Source organism: Penicillium verhagenii (genome assembly GCF_028828195.1).
Source record: "Penicillium verhagenii strain IBT 33310 chromosome Unknown utg000012l_segment0_segment0, whole genome shotgun sequence".
NCBI classification, from domain to species: domain Eukaryota; kingdom Fungi; phylum Ascomycota; class Eurotiomycetes; order Eurotiales; family Aspergillaceae; genus Penicillium; species Penicillium verhagenii.
Genome location: NW_026643176.1, coordinates 1266719 through 1287920, shown reverse-complemented (window position 1 = coordinate 1287920; position 21202 = coordinate 1266719). Strand labels below are relative to the sequence as shown.

At 46.3% G+C, this 21202-nt stretch overlaps 6 protein-coding genes across 6 annotated transcripts; 3 read left to right on the top strand and 3 right to left on the bottom strand.

Annotated features, from left to right (window-relative positions):
* Positions 1-1353: 1353 nt before the first annotated feature.
* On the bottom strand, positions 1354-4523 carry N7466_011130 (uncharacterized protein; the record flags this gene model as incomplete). The annotated part of the gene is made up of 3 exons (XM_057170519.1): positions 1354-2640; positions 2858-4386; positions 4448-4523. The coding sequence occupies 3 exons, from the start codon at positions 4521-4523 to the stop codon at positions 1354-1356; spliced, it is 2892 nt and encodes a 963-aa protein (XP_057016251.1).
* Positions 4524-7467: 2944 nt separating this feature from the next.
* On the top strand, positions 7468-8820 carry N7466_011129 (uncharacterized protein; the record flags this gene model as incomplete). Its single annotated transcript, XM_057170518.1, has 1 exon — positions 7468-8820. The coding sequence occupies one exon, from the start codon at positions 7468-7470 to the stop codon at positions 8818-8820; it is 1353 nt and encodes a 450-aa protein (XP_057016250.1).
* A 1277-nt stretch (positions 8821-10097) lies between these two features.
* N7466_011128 (uncharacterized protein) lies at positions 10098-10924 on the top strand (the record flags this gene model as incomplete). Its single annotated transcript, XM_057170517.1, has 2 exons — positions 10098-10551; positions 10635-10924. The coding sequence occupies 2 exons, from the start codon at positions 10098-10100 to the stop codon at positions 10922-10924; spliced, it is 744 nt and encodes a 247-aa protein (XP_057016249.1).
* Positions 10925-11339: 415 nt separating this feature from the next.
* Positions 11340-13289, bottom strand: N7466_011127 (DUF3176 domain-containing protein; the record flags this gene model as incomplete). The annotated part of the gene is made up of 1 exon (XM_057170516.1): positions 11340-13289. The coding sequence occupies one exon, from the start codon at positions 13287-13289 to the stop codon at positions 11340-11342; it is 1950 nt and encodes a 649-aa protein (XP_057016248.1).
* A 2758-nt stretch (positions 13290-16047) lies between these two features.
* On the top strand, positions 16048-16353 carry N7466_011126 (uncharacterized protein; the record flags this gene model as incomplete). Its single annotated transcript, XM_057170515.1, has 1 exon — positions 16048-16353. One exon carries the CDS (start codon positions 16048-16050, stop codon positions 16351-16353), a length of 306 nt encoding a protein of 101 aa, XP_057016247.1.
* A 179-nt stretch (positions 16354-16532) lies between these two features.
* On the bottom strand, positions 16533-20453 carry N7466_011125 (uncharacterized protein; the record flags this gene model as incomplete). The annotated part of the gene is made up of 3 exons (XM_057170514.1): positions 16533-18725; positions 18787-20312; positions 20369-20453. 3 exons carry the CDS (start codon positions 20451-20453, stop codon positions 16533-16535), a joined length of 3804 nt encoding a protein of 1267 aa, XP_057016246.1.
* Positions 20454-21202: the final 749 nt, after the last annotated feature.

Sequence of the window (21202 nt, the reverse complement as noted above, 5' to 3'; positions counted from 1 at the left end):
CACCTGAGTAACAGGATTTTGCATGAAAGTGCAATCCTTATTAGGAATATGTGGGTGCCTCCAATATTTCAACACTATCAAGTATAATACCTTTGTTGAGGATGGAAGATGAACCGATACTGTATCACACTTGTAAAAAATCCGGGTAAAATTAATCTATTATGTCGTGTAAGTTAAATTTAATGCTGGGAAGCGGGGGATATTCGGCAGAGCTTTATGTAGAGTGATCCAGATTGGGGTTCATGAGTGAAGTCGTGGAAGTATGGAGTTAAATCGGATTTGCGATATTACTGTACCTCAGATAACTAACATATTACAATTTAATTTTTAAACAATTAAATCCGAGCTTTAGTTTTGCAGCCAGAGACAAGAGTTGTCAGAATTTTGAGACATTACAGGTCCGCTCGAAATCCGTTTCACCATTTTATTCTCTTCGGTTCTTCTAAAGACTTGGCCAGATCCACTTCAGACTGCAAATGGCTAAGGTTATCCTGGAAGGTCAAATGAGAAGAGGATAAGGAGCAAGACTCTGTGTTTCACTAACTGAATTAAGCCTAGTGTTACAGGGCCGCTCGAAATCAGCTTCACCTGTTTATTCTTTTCGAAACTTTTCGGAACCTTATCTTGCATTGCACTATACCGGTTTGGGCTAGACTACCCCTGACCGACTATGCGGCGGTATTCTCATACAAGTGTAAATAAAGGAATAAAAATAGATTCCGTAACGTGCTGTAAGGACGATTTTGTTTTCTAGAACTAACTTATTGCAAATAAGTCAAACAATGCAGTCAGTTATTTGGTCACCTCTGCAACTTGCATTCCGACATTCAACCATCTCCAGTTTGGCGGGAGGGAGCCGAGGCGCCATTTGCGCAGGATAGCTGGTTGTTGACCATTGTGTCGTTGGCACAACGGTGGAGAACCGTTTTCGCCATGCTCACCCTGCTCACCCCTCTGATCAGAAAGCGGACGAAATGATTTTTGATTGAACACTGGGGGGAGCTGGGGTATTGGGAGGTGCACGTGACTGAGGGGCACTGCGGTTCCTGGAGGCTATTTTGTCTTGGCGATTCGAAAGCTGCGGGTAGTTGATCAGAGCTAACAGGAAGCAGACCGATACGTTCACCTCACAAATAGACATTGCACTTGAAGCATCATTCCAATGGCCGAGGAACTGGACAATCAAGGGGAAAACTGACTTAATTGGTATAAAAAGAAGTGAGCTTCAAACACAAAGCTTGATCGCGCAACGTCGGTGGTGATCATTAAGGAGGTTTGGGTGAGCCTGGAAGAAGCATAATGTGGTCACGTTTGACATATGTAGATATATGTTTGGAATTATATGAAAACCAATCAAAGGCTAGAAAAGGGATTTCGTTCTGAGAGTACAAGGAATATGACACGACCTGATGAGCAGCCGATCGCCAATCTGGTTGCATATCTAGCGAAAGTGTCGTGATAGTTTGGGCGATATTCTGAAGGCAACCACAACAGCTTGAGTCCATTATAGGTTATCCAGGAATGTTCCTGGCTTAATCCGTATCCATGCTGCTTTAGCGGCGAGATGAAGTCGTTAGACACATGCGTCATCGGACCTTTTGAACCTATGTCATATGTGCCGTCATTTGTGTGCAGAAGATTGATATCATCGTTGTCGAATTGAAGAGAGTCGATGAAGCCGATAGGAAGATTTGACACGCTCTGGCCGGTAGCCGGATCCCAGATCCTGACTGTCTTATCACGAGACGCTGATGCGAGTCGGCTTCCATCTGACGACCAGGCAATTGAGTCGACCGAACCACTATGCCCCTCGAGGGTTGATATGCTCTGGCCGGTAGCCGGATCCCAGATCCTGACAGTCTCATCATTTGACCCTGATGCGAGTCGGCTTCCATCTGGCGACCAGGAAATCGACCTGACCAAACCACTATGCCCCTCGAGGGTTGATATGCTCTGGCCGGTAGCTGGATCCCAGATCCTGACTGTCTTATCAAAAGACGCTGATGCGAGTCGGCTTCCATCTGACGACCAGGCAATTGAGTCGACCGAACCACTATGTCCTTCAAGGGTTGATATACTCCAGCCGGTAGCCGGATCCCAGATCCTGATTGTCTGATCAAGAGACCCTGACGCGAGTCGGCTTCCATCTGGCGACCAGGAAATCGATCTGACCAAACCACTATGCCCCTCAAGGGTTGATATGCTCTGGCCGGTAGCCGGATCCCAGATCCTGATTGTCTCATCATGAGACGCTGATGCGAGTCGGCTTCCATCTGGCGACCAGGAAATCGATCTGACCAAACCACTATGCCCCTCAAGGGTTGATATGCTCTGGCCGGTAGCGGGATCCCAGATCCTGACTGTCTTATCACGAGACGCTGATGCGAGTCGGCTTCCATCTGGCGACCAGGAAATCGATCTGACCAAACCACTATGCCCCTCAAGGGTTGATATGCTCTGGCCGGTAGCCGGATCCCAGATCCTGACTGTCTGATCAAGAGACCCTGACGCGAGTCGGCTTCCATCTGGCGACCAGGCAATTGACATGACGCAACTACTGTGCCCCTCAAGAGTTTGAAGACAAAGACTCCAGTTTTCCTCTACCACGGGATGTTTCAAGACCCAGTCTGGTCTCTCATCCTGAAAAGAGATCCTTGTGAGACTCTTTAGTGGGCTAAAGATAAGAGGTGAGTAATATACTTGCAGAGGGCTGCTTTCAATTGCTGTCCTATGATATCGAATAAACCTAGAGGCGTCTCGAGCTCGATTCAATAGCATTCCTGACTCTTTTGTCTTCTGTTTAAGTGTGCCTCTTGTCAGAAGAGAAGATTATCTCCATTAAATTTTAACCACTCACCTCAATTAAAATATCGAGCTTTTGCATCACTTGGATACCATCCGAAACACTTCCCAAAATACTAAGAGCTTCGAGCCAGTGGAGGAGTTTCTGCTGCAGAAACGTATCCACGCGACCTCTGTCATAAACTCCCAGCTCACAAGCTTCATTCACCAGGCTAGCTTCAAGATGGTCCATCCAGTAGACACATGAGTATTCCACCGCTGCAAGTGGATTTGGGCTAGGTTTGCAAATATCCTTCGTGTGCAGTCCAGGTAATTTGATATTCCAGATATCACGTTTAAGTGTCTTGAAAATAACGTCGAGAGATCGTCTAAATATCATGTCGTGTTCAGCCTCTATACCTCTAGGAAGTATCTCACTGAGTGCTTCCTTGAGTAAAAATTCCTTTGCAGACTGATGAACAAACACAATGGTATGTTGCCGTAACGTTAAAAAGGATCCACAGATTGCGATTATCTCTTCAAGATAAACATGATCATCGTAGTCGTCGTTGTCCGGTAGTTCAATAAATGAAGTCAGTTCGTGTAGCGTAATAGGCCGAATGACTGTTGACATAATTGCCAGTATCTCCTTGCAGAGCTCAGGATCTTCAGATTCGTGAACCTGGCCAATCATTCGACCATATAAAGCTTCCAACCCAGGAGGAAATAATTTCAGCTTCTTGAGTACATTTATTCGTATCTTTTCAAGATTCTGACACACCAAGGCCACCCAGAGGAAGGTACCTTGCGAGTTTGACAATAGGTAGGATTGAACGCCATCGCGAGTATTTTCGCTGTATTTTTTCGCTTCTGCCAATTCGTCAACTTTATGCTGAATAAATTGGTTCACTGCTTCAGACACAGACACCTCGTTCAGCTCTAATGAGATCGGAGCTAGCTGGGTAGCAATATCAAGCCGCTCAGTGATTTCAGGCCAGTTACGGCTAGAAACAACCCACTTTATCTGTGGATGAGTTGATGACTCCTGGACAATCAAGTCGAGAAGGAAACGGAGCCCATTTGTGCACTCGTCTAAAGCATCAATTACCAAATAAGTCATCTGCAGGGTTGGGTCGTTTAGAATGTCCCTGAAGATTGTTGACAGTGCATTCCATGCATTGACATCCTTAAAGAGAGTCTTTCCTGCATAGTCGTACCGAGCTCGCACATGGTGGAGAAGAGATGGATGATTCTTAACAAGTAAATATATCAACCCCCTCAGGACAGACGTAGCGCTGTTGATCCGCATGTCGGTAGCCTGACAGAAAAAGAACGAGATACTCGCATTATCCCCATACAGTCTCGTCAACTCTTCGATGACACCACATAGGAGCATCGTCTTGCCTTTACCAGGATCACCCCTGATCCAGAGAAGGCGATTGCTGTCGCTGTCTTGCCATTGTTTGAATTCTTTGTTGTCTAGAATCCAGCGATATGAGTCTTCGAGTAGTCCGCCCTTGGTATCCTTGATACGTTCTTTATCATCGACAGGGTTTGTCGCACGTAAATCGCGGAGGCATGCTTGGTCCAGCGTTTCGGATTGTACTAAAGCCGGTCAGGTCACTCTCTACTAACCGTCGATTACAGTCACATATTTTCCACTTACCAAGCGTGACATTCCCGTGCACTACCCCTGCCTGCAAGCCAGAGTTCTTTTCGCCGTAGGAAATAGTAGTTGCCATGGCCGTTGCGTAAGAGTTTTGAGGAGGCTCAAATCCACGCTTGGATCTCCCAATCCCCAGTCTACCCCGCTCTCAGGTGCTCTGATTCGAGACAGAAGAAATCGACCGCCTTGATCATATTCCATTATAATCACCTTGATAAATGAAGTTTCTTTCCATTTACATTATTCGGGAGGTCAATACGTGAACGTAGCGCCATCTTCCTCGAAGTTGCCGCGGAAGACTAAAGCTCTAATCAAAGTGACGAACCTTGTGGTTAACCGCATCGTAACGATTGTATCTGTGTTTCAGGAAATTTACAGCCCCGCATTTGTGTAATTTATCCTTACAAAATATTTCAAGATATCATAACAGACTAAACCAAGGAGGGACTAGCGTGTTTTAGAATAACGTTCAGAAAAGAAAAGAAAAGAAGACCAAGGTGAAGCTGATTTCGAGCGGCCCTGTAGCTAAATGACCATATCCGCATAGAGTCATCTAGATACATCACTAAAATGGCCATCTCACTGGAATCACTCATCTCCCCTGAGAGGAAATTTTAAAGATCGCATACCTCCACGACCAGTGTACTCAACAGCTTGGATACCATGATTCTCTCCACTGAAGCTCACATGCATGCTCTCAGATCCCCTCGTATGATCCGGCTCACGGCCCCTCCTCAAGAGATCAAGAACCTCTTGAGAATGGTATATGGCCGGTTCTGGCCTAAACATAGCTCTCATATTGCCTAACTGCTTCATGGCCTCCGTTACTCTCTTTTCCTGTAAATTTCTATCGTCCCAGTTCCTAGAACAATCAGATTAGATGATCTATACTGTAGGAGCACAAGTAGGAGATTTGAAACTTACATCAGCGCTGCGTCATACACGCATTGAAGAGCTAGATGGCAGGCAACAAGTCCATAGCATGTTGGCGAAATTGCAGGTGGAGTAGATTTGAGCTTAGAGCAATCCATGACGCAGCAGTATAAGAGTGAAAAAATATTTGGTACGACTCCACTGTGAAGAGACCCCCATTGCTCAGACTGAAGGCCTTTGAGGCTCAGAAGAAGACTTCGAAGCCGTTCAACAACCCCAAAGATTTCCATATGCTGAGATAAATCGCACAGAATCGTGTCTAGAGATGTTTGGGCTCTAATAAGAGCCCCGTTCAGATTCATAATAGTGATAGCATTTACGCCATTTCTCTCTCTGAAAAGGGGATCGCTCTCCGAATGATTGACTGATCTCCGTTCGGTAAATATCTTGATATTTTCACGGTTGAGTTCCACATGCATGTAATGGTTGCTTGAAATAAATTTGATCGACATTTTGGAATTCTAGCGCAGGCACTTGAAGCTTGGTGTAAAAGTTAGACAATGCAAGAATATTCAGATAAATGATTGAGTCGGTTGATAGCTCGTGTAAATAATGTTCAAATGATAGGATGGAGTGCATGTATTTATATAATATTTCTCCGCCTCCGGACCCAATGTTATTCCAGAATAGGTGCAGCAGCTCCCAGGAACGGTCTAAGCGATCCTAACGCCGACGGTGCCGTTAGTCAGGATATGCATGGAGTTTCCAGGGCGGATGGAGCTATGATCTATGCGAGACCCACGGATTTCCTAAACGCGAAGAAGCTGCATTCGCTTTGCGTTGTCGCACTCCATCTTGCATCTAGAATCGACTGTAGGTTTCTTCAATATTGGCCATCCGTCCAGAGCGTTCTGTCCGAGCTAAGCCTATAGGTGAGACCCTCTTACAGGCTCCTAGGAGCTCACAACCAGAATTAAAGCAATCATTTCATTGAAGAGTATGTGGTATACAGTCTGTGCCAAAAGTCTGGCACCACTCGGTAATTAGGTAATCCCCCATGTATTTCAACCCAACATTTGCAATTATATATAACCACAACGAATGTTGTTCAAATTGCTTAAAATTTTGACAAAAGATAGGCTGATATACCATATACATAAATCCAATTTAATATCTAGTGTAGTAACCTTTAGCAATACGTACAGCCTCAATCCGCTTTGGCACTGAGCGAATAAGCCCATCTATAACATTCTGATCTAAAACATCCCATGCATGCGCAATTGCACGTTTAAACTGCTTCCAATCTTCCTGAGATCTTCCCATATCACCAAGCTCTGGATATACAGTGACGTCCGTTATTGCCTTCCATAGCAGAGGTATATGCGATGCTTTTTCAAACCCTAATCACATGATTTGACAGGCTGAATAATGTTACTGCGTAAAGATACCGTTCTGAAATTACATTGTAACAATACCGAGACTTTGCCTGATACATTTTGGGGATTTGATTATGTGTTTTACTATGAATATACACCGTATCTCCTTTGTTTTGTTACCGCGGGCTTGGTGTTAGGACGGTTCTGGTTCCTAATAGATGGAACACCTACATAGCCACTGCGCTCACTAGCTAGGCTGTATTAGGTTAATAGAATCTTGAATTGAATTGAATTGAACTACTGGGGGGTTAAAATATTTCACCCGCCGCCCCCCCCGGCAATTCACAACCGGGGGGGTTGAAAAATGGATTATTAGTAATTCTGGCCGGCCTTGCCGCTTATGTAAAATTTCAACCCCCCCCAGCTAGAACCCGCCCCTATGTTCCGTCCAACTGGAAAAAGTGCGACTTTCTTTTCACCAGCTGCTCTTATTCCGAATTACTTTGGCTTTGATGAAGGCGCCACGGGAATTTTAATTATCATGGACCATTTTAATGTGTTAGAATCCAGTCAAGGTCTTCCAGTTTATGAGCTCCTCCGTCCTGCAGGTTAGCATCGCATCTTCTTCTTCGGCCCGACCATAAACTAACCTGTGTACAAGGTGTGATCGAGAGCATATACAAAATTCATCATGATCGAGGCGTTTTATCAAACACCATCGTTTGCGCGGTATATAAGCGACCAGATAACGTGCCCCTATCTCTAGCCATTATGTACAAAGCCCTTCCCTTAGTGATCTCGGAACATCCGGCCTTGGCAACAATTCTTGTTGATCAGCCATCGATGAAGAAGATGGGCAGGAAAAGGACCTGGCAAGCACGTTTGAAGAGGATTTGTTTCAAAGACTGTGTCAGATTCATTGATGATGTGGCGGGGAAAGAGCATTTCACTCAGTTGCTGCAGGTGGAGCACAACACTTGGTTTAATACCGACGATAAAACGAAGCCACTGTGGAGAGTAGTGGTCAATGGTTCGCAAATACTATTTGTGTTTCATCACTCAGTCTGTGATGGCCGGTCGGGGATGATATTTCACCGCAGTCTGCTCGCTGCATTAAATAAAGTCACCAGGAAGCAAGAAGAGAGCGGCCAAGAAGATATCTTCCCGACTGATTTTAATGTGCCAAATTATGAGCTTATGCCCGAGTCAATGGCTCTTTTTCGGCTCCTCGGCATGAGATTCAACATTTACATTGGTCTACTGAGCTATCTATTTTCTATTTTGGTCAAGTTCTTCTTACGGAAGAATTATACCTTTTTCACCGACGTCATCTTCAAAGACAATTTTCCCTCCAAAGACAACCCAGTGCCTCTTCCAGAACGGCCTGTTACCAAGCTCGAAAGGATCTGTCTCAGCCCATCACAGCTCGAGGCATCTCTTAATGCCTGCAAGAAACATAAGACTTCATTCACTGCTCTCATTGGAACACTGATTCATGTGACACTTGCATGTGAAGTTTATCCAGTAGCGAAACTGGGTCTGTCATACTTTGCAATTGACCTACGGCGTTTCCTGCCGGCCGAGTATTCTAGCATTATTGGAAATTATGTATCAAGTCACCAGTCCAATCAGTGGCTAAATATTTACCGCCAAGCTGGTGCCATGTCCCCAGCTATCGATACACAAATTGCGCATATGTGGCAGCTAAGCCAAAGAACTAAGGCTGACCTTGATTCTGCGATGCTCACGCATCACACACCACTTCCAGTTGCGAACGCTTTAGGGTTGACAGCCATTGGGGAAGATGATGAGACCATCATGACCGGGATATATCATGTTCTAGATGTTGCTGTCACGAAGTCCTTTTGTGTGTCAAGTTTGGTGGAACCAAACTTTGAATCGTTTGGGCCTTGGCAACTGGAAAGCGCTGAGTTCTCTGTGTCAGCGCAAAAATCACAGGTTGGGCCTATGTTGTATTTTGCAATGGCGAGCGTGAAAGATAGCCAGTGTGTGATTAATGTCAGCTACGAAGAGGACATACTCCAGAATGGAGTTGTCCGGAGGATCCTTGAGGGGGTGGAAAGACGGTTAATCATGCTGCTAGAAGCCGAAAGGTGTAGTTGAAATTTGAAAGCTAATACAACGAAGTGACTCACAAATTTGAGTATAATCAGATATCATACCGCATTAGTTTATGCACGACTCTAACTGGATGCTCGTAATATTTAGCGGGCACAAGTCATCTCTATCCGACTCTTCCTAGCGGAAGCGCGGAATCACCGCCATCATCTTCCCTGCTTGTGAAGGCAGTCTCAATGGTAAGTGTCCTGCTAATACGAAGAAAACTGCTCTATTTACATAGCTGCTTCTCCACGTGCGCCCAACTGATATTAGTGTGATCATAGGACTTTCCCTGATCTCCCTGAGACTGTTCTGTTTAAATTTACCGTAATGGCGTCAGACTTAAATCGTCCGTAATATTTCTTTCTTATTTATTACATATTTTCCGCATTTGCTCTTAAACTGATCCATAGTAATCACTTTGAGCTTCAACCAAATCTTTGTTTATTAATATGCCTATTATTTTTGTGTCGCAGACGTATCTAGACGGTAGCTTGCATATTCACCACCTTCCTAATCAGACAATGGGAGGAAGGTAAGATAATCGGACTGTAGCTAATCCCCTACAGCTGAGCTATAACACTCTCCGGGCAAAACTAGAAAATAACAAGGGGGCAGAGGCGGGGCATAATATGAATTTCCATCCCAGGTAGACTTGGCACTTACCTACGGGTAACCCTCCGGACCCTCCACCCTGCCCGCACCACGGGTGGGTAAGCGCCTAATTTATTGACCCTGATGGTTGTATAGTTTACTACTATACAGTGACGTCCGTTATTGCCTTCCATAACGGAGGTACATGCGACGCTCTTTCAAACACTAATCACATTATTTGATAAGCCGAATAATATCACGGTGTACAGATACCGTTCTGTAATTATACTGTAACAATACCGGGCTTTTGCTTGATACCTGTATGAAAGATACACGAGTCTCGAACTGAGGGGCTTGGCAGACTGGAAATTCCAGTCTGGAATGTTCGATGCAAATAGAGCAAACTTCGGTCCTGCAATCTGTCCTCAACTCCTCTTCGCTTCTCGCCATCGTTGAACAGCAGAGAGCCTGGTGTTGTTGATCTCAGCTTTGATAACCAAGGCTCGTCAGTAAGGTTTCCGCAATGATCTCCACTGTTATTCTAGCTCTGTGTCTTATTGGAGATGATGGGACTGCCGCTAACCACTTCCGGCTCTGCTTTAGGCGACCCCTCATCCTGACACGACGTATACGATGACCAATAGTCATTCCGGTGGCGATGCCTATCAGCCTCAGATAGATGATCCATGGGACGAAGACTCGCTATATGCCCCCACTCCCGGTTACCTTGGTCGCACACCCTTCTGTCCTCTCCTAGCCCTACCCGGGATTGTACCACGGATCGACCGCAGTCAAATCAGCTAAACTTTCTTCCCTTTGCCGAGTGGGAGGAACGTGATGAATACGATGAGTATTCTCCTCATTATGTTTGCTACACAATCGCCTGGAAACTTGTACTCAACCGCAAGACGGTGGGTAAAGTGACCGAAGACGACTTGATCGTAGCCCCTAGTGATTACTGGGACGGAACATTGAAGGCAAATGTTGAGGACATATTGCAAATGAAAAAGAAACGTAGCCAACGCGTTCGCTCTGAAGGCACAGCTGTTACCGTGTCGGTCAACGACAAGTCGTTGAAGGATTTTGAGAAATTCTATAGTTCTACTAATATCGATTGGAAGCCAGTGGAGAAACAACTACGTAAGTAGTGCAATTTGCTCCGTATGGGCAAAAAGATTAGGGTTCTCATTGCCTTCCATTACGGCCACGATGATGACGATCAGGCAAGGCCAGCATCACGGAGGGTCGAGAAGAGAGAGGCCGCGTATCAGCAACCAGTAGGATGCTGGCTGAGCGTGGCGCACTTATTGATGCGGAAGAAGAGGCCACCGGACGGCCTTCAACCTGGAGTCTCGTGTATGATCGTATGCGATGTGTCATTCGCTCATGTCCACTCATGTCTGATTGGTGCTGGGAGGATCCAAAGGACAAGAAACATTATAAGCTCAGGGCCCCGCACCTTGAACGACTCATTGATCATGTTGATGAAGGTTTGCTTAGCCGGATTCCTTAGATGATCAGTTCCCCGATGGTAAAGACATTGTCTGCATTCCGTATAAAAAGGATTGCTCGTTGGGCTTTGATAGGGAGGAGAATCCACAAATTATGTCCATCCTAGCTGAAGTGGCGGGTATACGAAACGAAACAGACGTTCTCTATAAACGTTCTGGGATTTTCATCCTTTATGACCAAAGAGATGTTGATCGCTTTTGTCCCGTGTCCAAAGATAAAACTCTCATATTGATATAAATCCTTTCATGTCATCTAGTGAAACTAAGGAACTTCTATCCGTATTCGACGAACCATAGTAGAGATTGAAGTATAAACACCGCCATCCCCAGATTCTTCAAAAGCTGTAGCGGGCATAGTGCCTAGAAGGTCTCAGGCTAGCTTTGACCCCCTATGTACAGTACTGAATCAAATTTGGGTCAGATCCGAGTATACCCATGCGCAGACGACGATCCAAATCGAGGAGTCAGATCCGGACCTGGGAGATTGGGCGGGTTATCAAATTTGAGGCTTTTTCGGCGTAGAACCAGGCGTCCATCCCCATCAGAATCCGTCAATCGGACCTTAGAACTCTCCGCTTGCACTTGCATACTGATAGCAGTGACCAACTTATCTTCCTCTTGCTTTTCTAATCCATGGTACAAAGTCGCTAAGGCCGATGACTTCCATAGAGGCATTTTGGCTTTTCGATTCACAACCATTGTTGCTATGAAGAAACAAGATCCAGCGAGGACAAGGCAGCCGGGTAGAATCATCCATTCCCATCTAACCTTCACAAAGACTTCGCTGCTGTGTGCGGTGCCACTGAAAGTCCCTTTTGTCCTTTCCAGTTGCAGCTTCGTGAATGAAGCGGCAACGTTGGACATTATGTTCTCGAAGCCAATATTGTCACAGCGACTGATGAAAAAGTCGCTTAATGTATTCGTACTCGGGGAAGATCCATCACTGTGATAAACGAAGTATTGAGTGTCTGAAGCCTGGGGAAAGGAATAATGGCTTTGCGAGAACATGGGTAAGGAAGAATTGGTCCAGGGTACACAATATGCGAAATCAGCTTTAGATTTATTATCAGGGACCCAGCAAGATGTGAAATCGGAATCACCTGCCAGTGCTGGTGCGTATTTGTACTTCGAATCGGGACCAGTAATATCACTAGTATGACGCTGTTTGTTATATCTCATGCCAAACTCTGGGTCTCCAGTCTGTATGGAAGCCTGGCCATTTCTCGTAGAGACATTGTAGTTGCGCAAACAATCTCCGAGACCACAGACAGTCAATTTTCCGATAGATATGATGCTGGAATTGAATGATGAAATGTGGGGTGGTATCGAAATATTGACTTTAGCATGCCCGTATGCTACAATTGGGGAACGCATTCCACCAAAGGTGACATTAGGAGCCAGAGATGTATTCATACCCGCATTTCCATTGTCATAGACGCTCCAGAAAACTGAGGATGGGAGGATAAATTGGACTATGGCAGTTTCATCTGGCAATGAGGTGGTGACGGAAAAACTGTAAGCATCACCATCAGGTATCTTGATTTGACAAGTCGTGTTGAATGAAGAATCTAGGCTTGGTGTATTGCAATCTATCACAGCAGAAGCCGTCATATCAGAGCATTGACTGCAAATCCCGGCCGAGGTGAACTCTTCCCACGTACAATTACCCGATGAGCATACCGGGGCAACTTCAAACCCTTCACTCGACCAAAGGCCCTGTATCCAGGCGGCTGCGAAGTCATCTGACAGGCCCTCCGAATTCATCACGGCCTCGCTGCGTGTAAAGTTTACCAAATCTTCAGGGGACACTAAGGCTCCGTGAAGCTGTTTTGCAGCCGCTAGGTCACCGGTAATATTGACCGGCAGTACAGGATAGCTGATGACTTGTTGCATGAATGGCTCGAACACGAGAAGAATAACAATGACCGCCGCACCAAGGCTGACAAGCGACTGTGCTCGATGGGAAAGGATGATAGAAATCGAACCTAGCGGCCCTCTGCTAGCAGTGTCGAACTCCTGCAAGCTAGATAGTCTTTGTGGCCTCGGACCTTGAAAATAGAGCCACTTCAACTGGCACACAGCTTCTCCGACCACCAGAAATAGCGCGGACTTGCAGCCTGTGGCGAGGACCGAGATTATTGCGTTGAGTGATAGTTTGTATGCCAGCTGGGGTCGTTCTTTGTTCTCATATATTTTGAGTAGAATGCAGATTCCGACGAAGCAAGCAGTGCTAAATGCCCATGCCAAGATTTCAAATCGCCATGTATCAAGCCAAAAGCGTTTCCAAGTTTTCGTAGTGTCAAGTGTTGGTTTCTTCAATGATGAGTCGCGTGCATCACTTTCGTGCGTATCGTTTAACGAAGTCATTTCGGTTTCGGTATTCATGGTACCCGACAAGTCCTTCCGGAGTCTTCAAAAATGATAAATGATAAAATGGCAAGGCATAAGTGTTCAGGATCTTGAATATGCCCAGATAGGAATATTAACATTGAACAAATGTCAAAGATTGAGTATCATGAGATTCTGATGAATGGTGGCAGTATGTAAACCGGGAGATATTTTCCTTGTGCACTGGAAATGGTGCATTGTCAAATTCAAGCCGTCTAGCCCCCAAAAGATGCCAAGTTGAACTTGGTGACCGAGCCGCGTTAGTCTCCTGCAATGCGGATGGGGGCCAAAGCCCTGGAGTGCACTGAAGCCAATGATAATGGAAAGACTATGGCAAGGATCAACAAGGCGCCTCCGTATGTGTTCAGCTGGAAAAAGCAAACACCCCAGAAATAGATCCATCATGGAGTACCCCATAAACAAGAAATGAATCGAGATGAAGGGAGGGTCCCGCTGGCTTTAGATATTTGCTCCCTAGTACAATAGTCTTTTAGTATACAATTATGCACAGTAACTAGAGCACTGAGAGCTTCATCGTGTGTCGAGAAGCTGATCCATGGATAGCTATGCCTCGGGCGGGTGTGAACAGGTCTGGGCTCTATTGAACCGAAGGGTTGCGCCTCGAACTAGCGTTGGAGATACTGCAGGCCTGCCCAGGTGGCCATACATAGTCCATTCAGGACAGCCACTACTGTGGCTCCAAATTCCAAAGGGATAATACTCAACAAATACCGGTCTCGCCCGAGGGCCCGGAATGGAACGGAGATAATGACAAGAAGACTGAAATAATTTCAGTCTAGAGACCTCGGGGGTTCGAAACTATTGCGAAATGCACGGACCTCCGGTCCAGGTGGATGAGGATTTTTATTTAGCCAATCCAATTCAATCCTACTTTTCCACAGCGAACGCTGTTGAAAATTGCACATTCTCATCACTTTCTGCGGCCTCTTATTTAAAATATCATGCACTCTTTCAATACCACACTTTTTGTTCTCACGTTTGTTGAACTCGCAACTAGGCTGAACTTTATCCTCAAGATCCAGTTCATTTAATCTGAACGAAGAACTAAAAAATGCTATCGACTATGAACCAACGGTTACCGTGAACAAAATTCGCTCACATATTTCCCTCGCCCTCACAAAGCAAACGAGGTGCTGTTGAAGTGAACCTACGGAAAGTTTGCTTGTCTATTGGCGTGACTAACGCAATTACGGAGTCTTCGTATTATGCTCAACTCAAGCAACTAACCACTCCTCAATATTTTCTTGCCCAAGTAAACAAGGCATACATGCTACGTCTTGGCAACCTCAATTTCGGTCCACCACCAATTTTACTGATGATTTTACTACTGCTGTACTTGTGCAACAGAATCCCAGACGCCCCACTCCAAAAGCGCCAAACTATACACGGTCGGGGAAAGACCCACCATCTTTTATTGACTATAGAAGAAAGCGGTCTGGACCGAGAAACCTAAAATAACGTCCAATCAGAGCTCGCAAACTAAGGAATTATTTTCCGGCAATCAAGTCGAAAGAGTTTGGGGTCAAACTGATTTCGAAAACTACTGTAACCAAGGCAATCACTCATGCTCTTCTACCTTTATACCTGCATGCCGGAAATGGCCTTCGGCGTTTTTCTTCATCGCACCAACATCCTGAACGCACCGCCGAAGGAAAGTGTGAAATCCTTGATCGCAGTTTTCTTCAAATGTTGACCAATATTTCTTGATATGCGCCTTAAGTTCGGCAAATAATTCCTCGATAGGGTTAAATTCTGGCGAATAAGGCGGCAAATATAGTAACTTAACACCTGCATCAGAACATAGTTGCCTGATTCGGTCCGAACGATGGAATGATGCGTTGTCCATCACAAGTACGGATTTGGGCTCTGGCCACCTGCCACAGTGCTGGAGAAGCTGTTCAATAAAAGATTCAAAAAATGAAGCATCGGTAAAAACCTTTGAAAATACGAGATAAGACGACGCCATCTTGTGCATAGGCTGGCAGTATTTGGTAACGTTGGCCCCGATGGAATTTGGATACCTGGATTGGTGTCACGCCTAATGGAGACCAACCCGACCGCCTATAACCCACCCGTTTATCGCACCCAGATTCAGCAACGAAAACTAGATGAAACGAACGGAACTTTGACAGTTTGTGCTGGTAAAAATCTCGTAACTGTGGATTTCGTTCGCTTGCTCTCTACTGTGCTTTCTTTTTCGACCACCCAGCCCGGTATAGAGCTCGTTTAATGCTGGATATCGAAGGTACAGACGCGCTCGAAATCGGTTTCACCTCTTTACTCTCTTCAATTCTTTGTTGAACACTGTTTTGCATGACGCCATGCCATTTATGGTTAGTCTACCCATGACCCACATTATTCGAGGTATCTCAGTACGGTAATAAATAATGATACAAAAATAGCCATCGTATCACGGGTGTATGAGCTATGCCCTGTCTAGAACTACTTACCTGCAAACAAACCAAACAGAATGATTGGCAGGAGATTCGGTCGGTTGTCTGGCCACCTCATCATCTCCCCTTCGGTCAACCACTTTCGGTTCACCAAAACAGTGGACGAGCGAAGACATACGTAGAGACAATACTGGTGCGAGGAAAGATTTTTACAAGCCCATTCATTCGCCCTAAAATATGCTGGATTTTTTTGGGTCCCACCCTCTGTTGAACCCTGGATGGCCAAAAGTGCTGAAGTCTGATTTACTAGGAAATTGAGGACAATGATTAACCACACCTATCCCAATGGCGATGAATCCCAAACTCAGAACCCTGATCCCTCGGCCAGGATTCGCAATTCGCCCCCACTCCAGTATATTGCGAACACACGCTACCCTCAGAATATGGATTCAGCCCTTCACCGAACCGCTGCCCCCAGGACGGTTCTGAGCCTATCAAAAATCAATAACTTGCTTCAGCTCTCCGAGTGGGAAGTAAATACGCCGGACGACGAGCTTCCCGTAAGCTTTATCTGGTATACTATCGAGTGGAAGGTCAAAGCGCATAGTTCGGTTGCCCTAGCGTTTTAACCTATAGATATGTGACTTCAAAACTCTCGATTGGGTCAGGCAGGTAGTCCGAAATGGGAGTTCTACAGTCTCGACACTTCTTCCTACTGTATCAAATGTGACGGTGGACACACGCGTATACGCTTTTGAAGGTGAGAAGTGTGTAGGAAAGACACATGGATTTGCAGTGTAAACAATGATCAAAGGCCAGGGACGGGAGGCTGTTCTGTAAGCGCGACAAACATGACAAGACCAGACGAACAACCGATCGCCAAATTTGTTGCTGACATAGCAAAATGAGAGGAATGAATAGGTCGGTATTCAGGAGGCAACCAAAGGAGCTTCACTCCGTTATAAGTTACCCAGGAATATTCACCATTCAAACCATGACCGTATTGTTCTGGCAAGATCGAATGGTGAGGGGTAGAAGTGACGGTAGCAGCGAATCTTATGTCAAATGTACCAATTGAAGTGTGTAAATAAGTGAAATTGACTTTGTCAAATTGAACGAAATTGGGGGAGCTGATATGGAGTGTTGACGCGCACTGGCCGGTGGCCGGATCCCAGATCCTGACGGTCTCGTCGTCTGACCCCGATGCAACTCGGCTTCCATCTTGCGACCAGGCAATCGAGATAACCGAATGGCCATGCCCCTCGAGGATCGACGCGCACTGGCCGGTGGCCAGATCCCATATCCTGACCGTCTTATCAAAGGACGCTGATGCGAGTCGACTTCCATCTTGCGACCAGGCGCTTGAGATGACCGAACCGCGGTGCCCCTCCAGGGTTGACGCGCACTGGCCGGTGACCGGATCCCAGATCCTGACCGTCTTATCAGAGGACGCTGATACGAGTCGACTTCCATCTGGCGACCAGGCAATCGAGTTGACATAATGGCTATGCCCCTCGAGGGTTGACGCACACTGGCCGGTAGCCGGATCCCAGACCTTAACGTTCTTGTCTCGGGACGCTGATGCGAGTCGACTTCCATCTTGCGACCAGGCAATCGAAAGGACCGAATGGCTATGCCCTTCGAGGGTTGACCTGCACTGGCCGGTGACTGAATCCCAGATCTTGACAGTGCTATCGAAGGACGCTGTTGCGAGTCGACTTCCATCTTGCGACCAGGCAATCGAACGGACCGAACCGCGATGCCCCTCGAGAGTTAATGCGCACTGACCGGTGACCGGATCCCAGACCCTGACCGTCTTATTCCAGGACGTTGATGCGAGTCGGCTTCTATCTTGTGACCAGGCAATCGAGAAACGCCAGTCCCTATGTTCCTCCAGGGTTGACGCACACTGGCCGGTGGTCAGATCCCATATCCTGACCGTCTTATCAGAGGACCCTGATGCGAGTCGACTTCTATCTTGCGACCAGACGATCGCGAAGACCGGTTGGCTATGCCCCTTGAGGGTTAACACGCACTGGCGGGTGATCGGATCCCAGATCCTAACGGTCGTATCAGAGGATCCTGATGCGAGTCGACTTCCATCTTGCGACCAGGCAATCGAATTGACCGAATGGCTATGCCCTTCGAGGGTTGACGCGCACTGGCCGGTGGCCGGATCCCAGATCCTGACGGTCTCGTCGTCTGACCCTGATGCGAGTCGACTTCCATCTTGCGACCAGGCAATCGAATTGACCGAATGGCTATGCCCTTCGAGGGTTGACGCGCACTGGCCGGTGGCCGGATCCCAGATCTTAACGCTCTTATCAAAAGACGCTGATGCGAGTCGACTTCCATCTTGCGACCAGGCAATCGAATTGACCGAATGGCTATGCCCTAGGGCTGACGTGCACTGGCCGGTAGCCGGATCCCAGATCTTAACGCTCTTATCAGTGGACGCTGATACGAGTCGACTTCCATCTTGCGACCAGGCAATCGAATTGACCGAATGGCTATGCCCTTCGAGGGTTGACGCACACTGGCCGGTGGCCGGATCCCAGATCTTAACGCTCTTATCTCGGGACGCTGATGCGAGTCGAGTTCCATCTTGCGACCAGGCAATTGAAATTACCGAATCGCTATGCCCCTCGAAGGTTGACGTGCACTGGCCGGTGATCGGATCCCAGATCTTCACAGTGTTATCATGGGACCCTGATGCGAGTCGAGTGCCATCTTGCGACCAGGCAACCGAGAAGACCGAATGACTATGCCCCTCGAGGGTTTGAAGACATAGACTCCAATCTTTGTCCACCAATGGTTCATTCAAAACCCAATCTGGTCTCTGGCTTTGATATTGTCTTCTTGTGATGCTCGACATTGGGCTAAATATCAGAGGTGAACAGTAAATTTGAAGGGGGTTATTTTCAAATGCTAGTCTGTTGTATCGAATGAACCGGGAGGCGTCTTGAACTCGATGTAAAAGGTCAGGCGGTTCGCCTTTTTCCTATGATAGTAGTTCTAATGTTAGAAATGGAGATCGTTTCGGTATATGAGCAATTACTCACCTGAAGCAAGACCTCTAGCGTTAGCATAGCTGCTATGCCTTGTGATAGGCTTCCAAGAATGCTCAGGGCTTCAAGCCAGTGAAGGTATTTCCTTTGCAGAAAATCTTCCACATACTCTTTCTCATCAACGCTAAAATCCCTTTTTTCAGGATATCCGCTATGGTAAAGATGGTCAACCCAATAGACACACGCATATTTTGCAGCTGCTAATGGATTCGGGCTGGGTGGTATGACTTTCTCAATCGGAAATCCAGGAAAATTAAGTTCAAAGATATCACGTTGGAGTGTCTTGGACATTGCTTGCAAAGAGCGAGAGAAAATCGTGCGGTGTTCAGCTTTTATATCTCCAGGGAAAACCACATTTTGTGTCTCTGTAAGTAGAAACTCCTTCGCAGACTGATGGACGAAAATGATAGTGTCGTCGCGCACAGCCAAAAACGAGCCACATGTCGCGATAATCTCTGCTAAGGCTTCATAGTCACTAGTGAGATCATCGGGTAGTTCAACGAGAGAGGCCAGTTCGTCAAACGCTATAGGCCGATACACTACGGACATCACAGCCAGTATTCGCTTGCAGAGCTCGGCATCTTCCGAGTTACGAACCTGAACGATCATTCTACCGTACAAGGCATTCAGTCCAGGAGGGAATCCATCTAGCTTCTTAAGAGCGTGCCTCCGCGATGTTTTATGAAGATCTTGACAGACCAAGGCTACCCAAAGGAAAGTGCCTTGCGAATTGGAAGACAAGTGACGGCATATCGTATCACGAGTTTCATCGCTATACTTTTTAATTTTCGCCAGAGAGTGAACCTTATGTTGAATGAATTTGCTCACAGCTTCAGATACAGACGCCTCATTTAGCTCTAATGAGATTGGAGCAGTCTGGGTAGTGTCAAGACGCTCTTCAATATCAGGCCAGTTGCGGCTAGAAACAACCCACTTTATCTGTGGATTAACTGATGATTCCTGGAAAATTAAGTCTAGAAGAGAATAAAGTCCCGTTGTACACTCATCTAGAGCATCAATTACCAAATAAGTCATTTGCAAGCTCGGGTCTTTTAGAATGTCCCGGAAGATCGTCGACAGTGCATTCCATGCATTGACATCCTCAAAGAGAGTCTTTCCTGTATAGTCGTACCGAGCTCTCACATGGTGGAGGAGAGATGGATGATTCTTGACGAGTAAATATATCAGCCCCCTCAGGACAGACGTAGCGCTGTTGATCCGCATGTCGGTAGCCTGACAGAAAAAGAACGAGATGCTCGCATTATCCCCATATAATCTCGTCAACTCTTCAATGATACCACATAGGAGCATGGTCTTGCCTTTACCAGGATCACCCCTGATCCAGAGAAGGCGGTTTTTCTCGCTGTCTCGCCATTGTTTGAATTCTTTGTTGTCTAGAATCCAGCGATATGAGTCTTTGAGTAGCCCACCCTTGTCATTCTTGATCCGCTCTTTATCATCGACAGGGTTGGTGGCATGCAAATCACGAAGGCATTCTTGATTCAGCGTTTCGGATTGTACTGAAGCCGATCACTATTACTAGCCGTAGATTACAGTAACATCTATCTTCACTTACCAATAGTGACATTTCCGACATTCCCGTGTATTACTCCTGCCTGGAATCCAGAGTTTTTTTCGCCGTAGGAAATAGTAGTTGCCATGGCCGTTGCGTAAGAGTTTTGAGGAGGCTCAAATCCACGCTTGGATCTCCCAATCCCCAGTCTACCCCGCTCTCAGGTGCTCTGATTCGAGACAGAAGAAATCGACCGCCTTGATCACATTTCCTCATAATCACCTTGATAGATAATGTGTCTTTCCATTTAAATTATTCAGGAGTTCAATACGTGAACGTAGCGCCATCTCCCTCGAAGTTGCCGCGGAAGACCAAAGCTCTAATCAAAGTGACGAACCTTACGGTTAACCGCAGCGTAACGATTGTATCTGTGTTTCAGGAAAGTTACAGCCCCGCATTCGTGTAATTTATCCTTACAAAACATTTCAAGATTCATAACCGTACTAGGTCCAAGAGGGACTAGCGTGTTTCAGAATAAAGTTCAGAAAAGAAAAGAAAAGAAAACAAAGGTGAAGCTGATTTCGAGCGGCCCTGTACTAAATATAGAATTCGAAAAACAAATGAAGAGAACAAGGAGGTGAAACTGACTTCGATCCGCCCTGTACATTAGTTACTGTAATTTACGCTCGCTCATCGAATATTCATCCGGACATTGGCACCTCCTACAGGACGGCGGAAAGATATCTTAGTTCGGACTAGTGCACTCGAAGTGGGGCTTTGGGAAGCAAAGAGAGAGAGATCAGAGGTACAGGTGATTTCGAATATCACTGTACGGATGATGAATAAAGCTGCAACCGGAGTTGTCACCAAGCTACCCATAGAACTGCAAAATGGTAC